This window comes from Rattus norvegicus, chromosome 7, assembly GCF_036323735.1.
Source record: "Rattus norvegicus strain BN/NHsdMcwi chromosome 7, GRCr8, whole genome shotgun sequence".
In the NCBI taxonomy this organism is placed as follows: domain Eukaryota; kingdom Metazoa; phylum Chordata; class Mammalia; order Rodentia; family Muridae; genus Rattus; species Rattus norvegicus.
Window position 1 is genome coordinate 127,345,505 of NC_086025.1, and position 12,271 is coordinate 127,357,775.

General features: G+C 44.6%; 1 protein-coding gene across 8 annotated transcripts in view; it reads right to left on the bottom strand.

Moving 5' to 3' along the window:
* Positions 1–12,271, bottom strand: part of Adamts20 (ADAM metallopeptidase with thrombospondin type 1 motif, 20) — a 131,788-nt gene that overhangs the window by 69,967 nt on the left and 49,550 nt on the right. For 4 of the 8 annotated variants that reach the window (XR_005487344.2, XR_005487345.2, XM_039080333.2 and 1 more), the window contains exons 9-15: positions 12,035–12,181; positions 10,006–10,147; positions 7,492–7,596; positions 5,883–6,028; positions 4,083–4,264; positions 3,849–3,985; positions 1,250–1,367 (exon numbers count right to left, since the gene is read on the bottom strand). Coding sequence is in view for 4 of the 8 variants with exons in the window: in XM_039080333.2 (XP_038936261.1) it covers positions 1,250–1,367; positions 3,849–3,985; positions 4,083–4,264; positions 5,883–6,028; positions 7,492–7,596; positions 10,006–10,147; positions 12,035–12,181 (977 nt within the window). In the remaining 4 variants the exon portion in view is untranslated. Of the gene's footprint in view, positions 1–1,249; positions 1,368–3,848; positions 3,986–4,082; positions 4,265–5,882; positions 6,029–7,491; positions 7,597–10,005; positions 10,148–11,937; positions 12,182–12,271 lie in introns of those variants that run through there. The other 4 variants (XR_005487346.2, XM_039080335.2, XR_005487347.2 and 1 more) reach the window with 4 other exon arrangements.

A 12,271-nucleotide genomic window follows, 5' to 3' on the forward strand; every position in this document is an offset into this window, starting at 1 on the left:
GTGTTTTAGTAACTGAAGTCTACGACAAGTGTGTCCGAGGTTATGAAAGGGGATCATGTATGTGCCTCACGTGAAATAATCAGCAAGCAAGAGAAAAGGGGGGAGGGGTGCTGCTAACGTCCATGACCGTTTCCAGCACATTAAAATACGACTTGCTCCATGCCTCTCACATAGATTAAAAACCTTAAAAATCGAGTCTTGTGTTACAGCCTTTAACCATACAGTTACTGTTAGCATCCTGAGCTCAATCATAGGAACATAATTTAATGTTGAAAATAACTCTGTAAGAAATAAGTGTTTAACGTATAAGGGAAGTCTTAAGGATCTGCTTGTATCACTAAAAGGAAGAATGTTTTCCCGGAAATTTTAAGAACAGAAAAATGTCTGAGGCAGTCTTAAAACAACTTAAAATTAAATTGAAATCATGGCCAAGTATCCATTGGATCTGCAGTGCACGAATGGCTACTTGGGAAATCAAGGGGTAGCGATTATGAGCCAATAATAAAATTAACAGTTTAACCCCACCTTCAATCAACATTTTCAATAGAGCATTAAAAGCAAATACAACACATAGACCAGGTGTCTTCTCACAAAAATAAATAGACAGATGATAGGCAGGCAGACAGTCAGATAGACAGATTCAAATGTTAAAATGATTAAAAGCAGGTTTCCCAAGAAAAGCCATAAACACATACATTCTAACTTGAGGGAACACCGTTAATAGGTCTCCAAATTTATTCACACACCATGGTCAAATACCACTGAATTTACTATTTGATTTTCATAAATGCATCTGATTGTTGCTGTTGTTAAAATTTAGACCTAGGATTTGGGGTGGTCTCTTAATACAGGGCTTGCTGTACATGCTAGAAGCCCCGAGCTTGGCCCCAGCGCAGCATGAGGTGATCATGGTACCATGAGCTTATAGTCCCAGCACTTGAGAATTAAGTCAAGGTTGGATGATCGTAAGTGCCAGGCCAATCTCAGACACCTGGACTCTTTCCAGAACAATGACAAAAAACCGCACAGAATCAGGTTTTTCTTAGGCAATCGAATTCATAAATTCATATAACATTCCAGGATCAAGGCTTAGTTTCTTTACCTTTGGAGACTTTTCATAGACAAACACTGTGTTCCGGGGACCCAGAGTACACAGGCTATAATGAGCCATTATAGCTGTCCCTCCATTACACAGTAGCGCACCCTCTCCAGTGAAAGGGAAAACAGAAGGCAAATGCACTCAGCTTACCATAATGTGCACTGTTGAAGACACCCGCCAGGGTCTGGCACGAAGAGTTATCACCACCACACACTCCACATTTGTCTCTCTTGGCCTTGGAGTTTAACACATGATCACAGCCGGCTTGCTTCAAAACACAATTGTCACGATTCACGTGATCAAGGTGACTAATTATGTGCACAGTGCTTTAAAGACACAGAGTTCTCTCCAAAGGACTATTTCAACTAGCAGGACTCTGGCACAACAGGGGCCTCTGAGTGTCTGGTAAGCCAGGTAGGCAGCAACACGGGAGCAACTGTGTTTGCAGGGTCTAAAAATCAGTGTGCATTGAAGGGTTTACAGAATTTTCTAAATCAATATCCCCAGGTAATAACTTGAGTTCTGCATTGGGACAGACAACGATTCCTGTATTCCATAATCATTTGAGAACAATAATTCAGGGCTGGATAGATGGCTCAGCAGGTAAGAGTGCTGGATGCTCTCCCAGAGAACCTAGGTTCTATTCCCAGCACCCACATAATAAATAGCTCCCTTCGGAACTCCGGTTCAAGGGGATCTGCTGCCCTCTTCTGGCTTCTGCAGGCACTGCATGTGTGTAGTGCACACACATACAAGCTGCTATGTGTGTGCGCCGACGCACATGAAATAACATTTTTAAGAAGAAAAGCATTCTTTAAAGAAAGATAACCCAAGCAGACACATTAACAACACACTAGAATACTCGAAAAATATGTTTAAAAAATAAATTATGGCCTTAAGAACTCTTAGAAAAGGAAAGCCCACTTCAAATTAACAGTTGAACAAATTTCCTCCAGATGAGCCTTCAGCATAAGTGTCTATTAAAGGGGTTTTCCAGGCATTTCAGACAAAAGCACAGCTCTTTTCCCCGCCGGGGTCCTCTGCACATGACACGGCCTTTAGTTTTGCAGTCTGTAGTTTTGCAGACTGAACCTCTAAACTGAATGATCTGAAGAGGAAAAGTTCATGTGTCACATGCCCCCCCCCCTTTTCCCATTTGTTTGTCTGTTTGTTGTTTGTTTAGTGGGGCGGTGCGACAAGGTGTGTACACCAGAGCACAGCACAGCCTGTGGGAGCTCGTTCTCTCCCTTTATCTCGTGGGCTCCAGGGTCAGAACTGAAGTTGTTAGGCTTGGCAGCCTTCCCATCACCCTGCTGTATGGATATTTTAATATATAAGGTGCATATTTCCACAGTGAAGGTTTATCTATGTATCTTATGAAAGTCAAATGCATGTGAGTGTTGAGACCACTTGGTCATATTCCATTTCATTGCCCTTGGCTGGGTCGCTTGTTTAAATAAGGCCTGCAGCCCCGGGGGCCACTGGGTTCTTACTTCCTCACACGGCTAAGATCATCTCTTTGATATCTACTCCAACACTGTTGGTTGAACAGGAGAAATGAGAGTCATGGCGCTAGAGAGGGAGCGGATGTGGGTGACGTGTCACCACGGGAGGTCGCATCTGAAGTGGCAAAAGCCCTTTGCTACGCTGCAGTCCATTCTCTTCCTACCCTTAAAAGAAGCCAATCGCCATTAGACAGGTGCGAGCAGTACCCGCCCACAAGAGCCACTGTCAGAGCGTCACTCGTGGTATGTCTCAGGTTAGTTTAGTTTACACTAAGGAGACCTGCAAAGTGCTCCAATCTCTTTTTGCTCTTTTCCGAAAAAGCGATCAATATGGCAACTGCTACCAGTCCTTAAAATTAATTATTGTTCTTACCGATGGGCAGAATGGGCATCTCGGCTAACTACCCAGTAGCACTTAACTGTAGAGACAAAGGGGTGTTGCTTTAAAGCTGGTGAAGCCAGTGAAGAGTCTTGAATTTGCCTTTGGGTGACAGGGGCGGGAGGAGGCAAAGGACGCATGCGCACTTTGAGGGCTTTCTACTGCACTGCTGTTCAAAGAAAAGATGGCGGTTCTTCCCTGGGTGCCATTTCCAGGCATTGCAAGGGACTCCCCTGAGTAACCCGCCAGGGGTCCTTAACGTCTGTTGCTTCTAACCTTTATGCGAAAGCATTGTTGACGTCTATAAAGATCATGTGTATTTTAAGAAAACGATGCAGTTTTTAAAACTTTTATGGACGAGCTGACAGAGGGATTTGCTTGTACGTGGGAAGCTGGCTTTGAGAAAGCACTCTGGCGGGTTTATTCCGAGTCCAGAGCTATCGACCACTGTCAATAGATACATGTGCAACTAGATACGGACAAGAATTGTATGTTTTAAATAAATATTTTAATAAACAAGCAAAAAAAGCCAATCTCATCTTTTATGCCAATTCTAAATACAATTGGCGAAACAAAATTAGCCAGCCGAATGCAGTTTAGACTGCTTTTGTTTTATTTTTGAGGCAGGGTACAAACAGCTATCTAGACCAGGCTAGCCCACCTTAGCCTCCTGAGTTCTGGAGTACAGGTGTGTGCTGCCGTAACACAGATAGCTGCTTCATAACAAAGCTAACCATAATCCCAGAGGTAGCATGATATCAAAGACTACATTGATGGCATTCACAAGAGCAAATTCTGAAGAAACACTCGTTACAGCAGTGGAAGAAACACGTTGTTCTGGAATAGAAACACAAGGTCTACTTACCCGACAGAGGCCCTGGACACAGATGTCGTTAGTTTCCGTCCCACAGGGTGTCCCGTCAGCGACTCTGTCCTTTAGCTGGTAGAAGCTGGTGGTCCCAGCCACCCGGCAATAGAGTTTACAGCGATCTTTGACGGCGACTGCAAAAGGAAGGGTCACATTTTGGATGCAGAACGGCGAAGTTCTGCGTTTCCGTAAGGCGGAATGTGTTCAGATCAGAGCAAAGGCTTTACTCACTCCCGCTGTACTTCGGAAGCCACCTCACATTGGGGGGGAGGCCGCTGATGTCGAAATGTTTACCATCGAAGTCGGAACATTGCTTTTCTCGGAAGTCTCGCTTGCCTTTTGGACATGAATCAGTATTACATGACCGAAATTTCATCCTGCGGCCCACACAGTACCTTCCTCCGTTTCGTGGCCTAGTCAAATTCATTACATTTTAAAGTGCATCAGTAAGGTATTCCTGTGGTCATCTTTTTCTACAACTGCCCTATTCTCTTCCAGGACCAGAAAGGCCACTGACGTTCCTCAAACACTTATATTTTAAAATAAGAAGCACTTGCTGACAGGAGCCTGGTATGGCTGCCCCCTGAGAGGTTCTACCAACATCTGACCAATACAGACAGAGATACTCACAGTCAACCATCGGACTGAGCCCAGGGACCCAATGAGAGAGCAAGGGGGAGGACTGAAAGAGCTAAAGAGGATTGCAACCCCATAGGAAGAACAATACCTACACTAACCACACTCCTCAGAGCTCCCAGGGACTAACACCAACCAAAGAGTATACACAGAGGCAGCCATGGCGCCAGATACATGTGTAGCAGGGATGGCCTTATCTGGCATCAGCGGGAGGAGAAACCCTTGGTCCTGTGGAGGTTTGTGCCCCAGGGAAGGGGGAAGCTAGAGCAGTGAGGGGGGAGTGTGTGAGTGGGTAGAGGAGCACCCTCATAGAGGAGAGGGGAGGGGAGAGAGGGGGTATGGAATGGGAGGGTTGTGGAGGGGAAACTGGGAAGGGGGATATCATTTGAAATGTAAGTGAATAAAATGATTAATAAAAAAGAAATATACAACAGTGTTTTAAGCAGTTTTCTGGAACACGAATCACAAAAATAGTGTGTGAGAGTGTGTGTGCGTGCACACACACACACACACACACACACACACTATAGACCTGAGACCCAGACCTGGACACCAGAAATGAGTCTCAGTTCTGTCAACATTAACAAGAATTAATGGTAGAGTTAAGAATGCTGTCTAGGGGGACGCAGACAACAGAGAAAAGTCCTGGGTAAAAAGAGAAGCACGCCCGTCGTTGTCATGCCTGAATGCACCACATATATGCTTGTCACTGCTCAATTTATTCCTGGAAATAAACCCCAGATGTTCTGAGGGTAAGAGTGACATGTAATTTACCCAGCCCAACATTCCAATGAGTGTTTATTCAGAGTATATTGTTTTCCTGTGCATTCAGAATGCTTGCCGACATGGCTGTTCTAGGTGCCGCCTGGCTCACAAGTTACTCTCTACACAATGGAGATATTTAAGATCTCTCTTGGGTCTCAGATGCTCTAGCCTTGGATGAAGAGAAACGGGTCGGTACTTACTTGGCGATGGCTGTGACACATCCAGAGGAGAAGCAGAGGAGGAAGAGGAGGAATGTCAGGTTACAGGACAATGACAAGCTAGGAACTGATACATACTTGGGCAAGAGAGCCCAACACGAGAGGAAGATCTCGGCTGTTTCATTGGAAACACAGTAAGATGGAGATGCCATCACAGTCTCACCGCTCACCTTCACTTCTTAAACCCACACCAAAGCAGAAAACAGAGTATGAAGATGATAGCTATCTCCATTCAAACTGAGAAATCCAACCTAGATTTTTTTAAAGTCTGAACCTACAAATGAGAGCACTCCAGATAGATTCTGATCTCTGAAACCCTGAGGCTGACCTCCAGCTCTAGAAGTGAACGAAACCAACTTTTACTTTCAGGTGCTTGAGATAATCGTAATTTATAGTGAATAAGAAGACGTACTCAGGCCGGTCACAGAGCCTGGCTGTGCTCCTGATTCCCCCACCACAGGTTCTGGAACACGAGCTGTAGGGTCCCCACGGCCCCCACTCGCCATCCACAGGACGGGTCTCCATGTCTCTGGTCACACACAGCCCGCGGTGGCAGTGCTAGGAACATAATAAGCACACAGAAATGGCATGTGTATCTGTAGTCAAAACATCACGGCCACAACAGCAGCAGCAACAAAAGATGAACAGGAGACGAACATCTGCACATTATCTAAAGTCAGGGATAGCTCGGGAGTGAGGCCGAGTCTAACACCAACTTGGAATAAATTGTCCCTATCTACTGGGTACCTACGGTTGGAGGAATGCAAAAAGAACGTAACTATTTCTCTTGCTTTTGAAACTCAGGTTCTCAATGGACTGGAGATTAAAATGAAAAGCATTTATCCTATTCATACTATCTCCAAAGCAGTGTTTTTCATAATGCAGTGGTCATCACAACTGTGTGTGAGTGTGTGTGTGTAATGTGTGTGTATAAAACCATGCATACACACATGTACACACACACATACACACATGCATACACACATGCATACATGCACACACATACACACATGAACAGACACATATGCACAAACACATATGCACACACAATGCACAAACATATACACATGTACACACATACACACACAGGCACACACACATGTGCACACACATGCACACATATGTGCATACATATACACATACACACATGCACACATACACACGTGTGTGCACACATATGCATGCATATACACATATACATACATGCACTCACACATACACAGATGCACACACACATACACAGATGCACACACACACACATGTACCCCAAACATATGAATAAATAAAACTGAGGAGATGAATGACCTCTACAATGAAAACTGCCAGGATTTTGAGGAAGCGAACCAAAGACAGCACTAGGCAATAGAAAGACCTTCCGTGCCACTGGATTGGCAGAGTTAATATCATGAAAATGGCTATGTTAGCAAAACTAATCTGCAATCCCTGTCCCAAATTCATATATAATTTTTTACGGAACTACAGAAGAACAATTTAAGAATTTACAGGGACCCACCCAAGACCGCAAACAATGAAAACAATTTTGAGAGACAATAAAATTACCTTACTGCAAATTACACTGCAGTGTATTTCACTTATGGGTGAAATGTATTTTAATATGTTTAGAACCACTAAAGACTGGAGAAAGCCACTTAACACATTCAACTACGTTCAATTAAGGTTTAAGAAAGAAAATATATGCAATGAAAACATCTATATACTAGGGGGAGGCTGCTGACGTGCTAACATTCTAAGGTCTGTATTTATCTTAATCATAAAAACACAGTAGGTATGTCCACGTAATTACTTATATAACTATATATCACATAAATCCCATCTACTAGTTTTAACAGCAAAGTTATTAGACATTTAATTCCATTGACGTCTTACTCTTTCCACCAAACCCGGCAATACCATCACCTCCACGAGCTGACCACAGATGACAGCCAGCAACGAGAACCGCAGAGAGCAGCTGCTCATCCCAGAAGCTCTGGATACAAGACTCACCCTGTGAGGAAACCTACCATCCCAGGACCACAGCTTGTCCCATCTGCCAGCGGCATGTGCTGTGTGCGACAGCCCTTGTGGACGCCTTCTGCGCTCGTGCACCACAGGCGCCGACACTGCTTCTGCAGAGTAACAACAGGCGGGCAAGCCAGAGCAGATATCAACACACGGACACACAAGGTCTATGTGTCACAAAGCCGCGTGATCTGTTTTTCCTGGCTCATGGCTGAAGCTAGACATAGTAAACAGACGTCAAGCTCTCGCACGAGCATTTACTCTGAAAACAATCCAAAGGGTTACTAGTGTACTAAACGGTGAGAGGAGTGAGTCAAGGTGGAAATATTCAGTTATCTTGAATGTGCTTCCTTTCTTTGCAAGACATTTTCTAAAGGGGTTGTTGTTGCTGTTGTTGTTAAACTTTATTCACAGCTCCCTTGCCTGGCACAGTGGTATGGTGTATGAGTGCTGTGCATGGGAATACTGTGAAAAGTATCAACATTTCAGAGTCCGTGAAGAACGGTGCACATTTACAGTTTCCGAACAAACGAAAGAAAACTCCGGAGCTGTAGCAGCGGTGTCCAAGATAACCCCTCTGTTCTGAAGTTAAATGCACAGTTTATCTGGTGTTCTCGGTCAGCTCAGAGTAAACAGCCATTACAGTGAAATACTAAGGTAGCCACCTCACGATGAACGTTTATGTTTAGTAAGATCCGTGACTATAAATGCGAGGTCTTAAGTGTGTTAGTCACCGTGTGGCATGAGCTTTCGAGTTCTGCATCCTTGCTGTTAAGTGACTCAGCTGACGTCTTCACTGAGTGTCTATTGCACGGCAGCCTCTGTGGAAGGGGCATTCACCCTTCCTGACGCTGCGACCCTCTAACATGGCTCCTCATGTTGTGGTGACCCCCAATCATAAAGCTATTTTTGTTGCTACCTCATAACTGCAATTCTGCTACTGTTATGAGACGTGAATATCTGATATGCAGACTATCTAGGGTCTCGAGCCACAATGAAGAGATGCTGCTTGGGGTGATGAGACTGACTGGGGGTGCAAGTGTACTGAAGTTCTCAGATTTTAGGTTTTTTTATACTTTGTGAGATGTGTGTGTGTGTGTGTGTGTGTGTGTGTGTGTGTGTGTGTGTGTGTGTAAAACAAGCGAGTTACCCTGACATTGAGATCCAAGCCCAAGCCCAAAAACCTCCCTCGTGTTTTACAGACACCGTACACATGCAGAGCTGGAAGCCAGCAACTTCCCCAGTGTTTCCCACAGTGCCCTGGGGCATGAGGTCACGTGGGAAGTTCTCATCTGGGCTATCGAACTGGAATTCACGCAGTTTCGGGTTTAGAGCATTTCAGATTTGGGATTTTCTGACTGGGGGCTCTCAACGTGTATACATGTTCTCAAGTAAATTCAGTCTATATTCCTGGGCCCAGAGGTCCTCAAACTCTATAAGGGTAGAAGTAGATTGGCGAGCTCATGAGGGAAGTGAGAAAGCGTAAGGACTGTTCCGCTTGGGAAAGCAAAGCGTGCACGCAGCACAGCGCCGACATTATCCGTAAATCCCACCCTAACCTTACACCCGCATCAAAGAGAATCACAATGGCAGATCTGATACAAGGGTTATCATGTTTGGTGAGTTTTTGCCGTAGAAAGTGAAAGTGGGCGACCTAGGAAATTTTCCCCGAAAGAAATCGTGAAGAAGACTTTGATTAAAACTGAACATCTATGGGTTCAGTCCCCAGCTCCGAAAACAAAACAAAACAAAACAAAACAAAACTGAACATCTAATTCCTTTGTGTTTACGTCTTATAACAGACGTGTAAGGCTGGAAAGATGGCTTGGGGATCCAAGCAGTTTCCGCTCCGTTAGTGGAATTGAGTTCAGTTCCCAGCACCCACAGAGGGCAGTCCATAACCTCCTGTAACTCCAGCTCCAGGCATCCAGCATCCTCCTCTGGTCTCTGTGGGCACTGCGCTCACATACACGTCACCCCACAGACACGCACGCAGACCACGTAATTAAAAACAAAATACATCTTTTTTGGGGGGCGGGGGGAGCTGGGGACCGAACCCAGGGCCTTGCGCTTGCTAGGCAAGCGCTCTACCACTGAGCTAAATCCCCAACCCCAACAAAATACATCTTTAAAAAGACATGCAATCTCTTATATTTGTGAGGCCCTTAAAATGACTCAATACTAAAAATAAGCAAACCCCAACATTTTAACCTCTCCTCCCCCAAATAAGGATTTCAATGTTTTAAAATTGTTTTTACCATATAGCTATGTGGTGACCACACCTTCCAAACAGGAATGCTTTACAGAACTCTGTGACGGAGAGCAATGCTTATTCGGAAATGCCTAGCATGGCGTAGAATGCACCATTACTTTAGATTTCATCGTTTTAGGCCCTCTCTAGGGAATGTCGCCTGATCCATCCCTCCTCCACTCAAGAACCAATGTATATTTGAAATACATTCTTGCCATGACTTTCAGGAAAGTTTTTCAAACAAACGGGTAGAGCTTCTCCTTACCAAGTAGGGGCACACTTGCGATCCGGGACCGAACATGAGTTCGCACTGCTTGTTCCCATCGTACACCGAGCCTGGGAGCTGGGGAGACAGGTCATAGGTTCTTCCGTTGGGTTTGTCGAGAAGGCATTCTCCATGGCCAGTGCTGAGCCAAAGACAGAAAATAGGACAACATGAATACACATGCGCACACGGGAGCATCTCCACCAGGCTTCTGTTGTTAGTCACTCCCAAAGACGATATTAGCACCTTCTCGGTTTATTTAAAAGCACCAGTCTCTAGCCATATCAGCAAAGCGAACATTCTTGTACACAACGATGCTATCAGTTTCGCGGAGGAGTCTTTCACTGGATCCCCACTCAGGACTACAAGTTGAAATGTCGCGGGCATGGGCTATGCTTGTTACGTCAGAACCCCATGCCTACCTGGAAGCTACAGGGGCATGAGGGGTGGGCTAGGAATGGAGGCCAATGGTACAGCATCTACGCAACCTGTGTGGGAACCTGGAGTCCACCCCAGCACTGCACGCAAGAACCGTTTAATGACGAGTGACCACGATACAATTGGCGTCACCCTTTAGCCTCAAATGTCTCATCCAAACCGTCGAAGTTTAAAAATAAAGGTGTATTATTCTTATTCTAGATAGCAACAACAAGAAGGGCGTTTCAAAAACTTAAGAGGCTTCTCAGGGAATAAGCAGAGCGGAGTTAAGCTCCCTGGCTCTGGGGGCGAGCTTACATTTAAGTCCCTTCGTGTGCCAGGAAACGTGTTTATGAACCAATTCTTTAACCTGCCTAAGCCAGGCTTCATCGTCCATACACTGGGAAGGGTGGTCTCTATCTCATGCTCGCTATGAGAATGCAGTCACGTGCTGCACAAGGATGCTTTGGCCAAGGGCGGGTCAGATGCCAGATGGTGGTGCATTTATGAGAACGTTCTCTGAGCCACGGTTCTATTCCTTTGGATCCGTTCTGTCTAGAGAGGTAATTGCAAACTACTAATGGGGTTAAGTCTAGAATATAAACTATATAGGAAATTAAGAAGAATTGGATGTGTGCACAACTGTTTTATGGGAAGAGCTTGATAAATCTCAGTGGCCATGGTGGAAACACAGTTTTGATGAAAGAAATTCTAAAACAAACAAAAACAAACAAACTAGCGAAAAGTAAAGACATGGGACCGGGAAAGCCAGTCTTCCTATTCTCAAAGCTACCAGGAGCTCAAGAGAGCATGTTGGGTGGAGACTCCACCTCTGTGGCAGCAGAGGCAGATTTCGTTTGACCTCAGTCTTCAAGGGGCGCCTTAAACCTCTGCCACTCAACAGCCTCTCAAAATACTACTTAGTAACCCCCCAAAAATTAAAATATGCACGAGTGTGTTCATTGTCCTTAAGTCACTCCACAAACAGTTTTCAGCACAAAAAAAAAATGTCCAAATTAAAAAAAAAATGTCGGGCTGGAGAGATGGCTCAGCGCTTAAGAGCACCTGACTACTCTTTCAGAGGTCATGAGTTCAATTCCCAGCAACCACATGGTGGCTCACAACCATCTGTAAAGAGATCCGATGCCTTCTTCTGGTGTATCTGAAGACAGCTACAGTGTACTTATATATAATAAATAAATAAATCTTTAAAAAAAATGTCAATATGCTATGCCTGAACTATAATACAATAATTTCAAGGGAAATAATATATACAAATCCTTGTGTTGAAAATTTTGTATGCGTTCATTTATTGTGTGGGGGTAACTTGCCACTACACACATACGGGGGTCAGAGGAAAATCTGGCAGGATTCTGTCCTCTCTTTCCACCGTGTGGGTTCCAGGAACTGAACTACAGTCACCAGGCAAATGTCTTTACCCACTGGGTCCTCGTGGTGACGCATATCTTTTTGGTTTTTAGGCATTTATTTGTATAGTAATAAAGAAAAGCTAACCCTCTATTGAACCGCTCTAAGAGCACACGCAGCTGTGAAGTCTGATGGTTTAGAAAGCAGTCACTTAGCGGCTAAAGTGACGGAAACGCAGACTCACTCCAGAAACTCCGTTATGTGCTTCTGACTGCAGGCCGACCAGGTCCAAGGGCTTGTGTGGTAATTTAGAGTCGGGGCCATTACGTGATACTGATGTTTAGTCCCAGATTCTTTACATTTAAAACTGTCATCGTGTGGGACGTTAAACCTGAAATTGGAAGCAAACACTTAAGACAAATCGAGCACAGCATTAATTAGTAAGAATCCCCTCATATTCCTACATCTTTACAGTATAAAT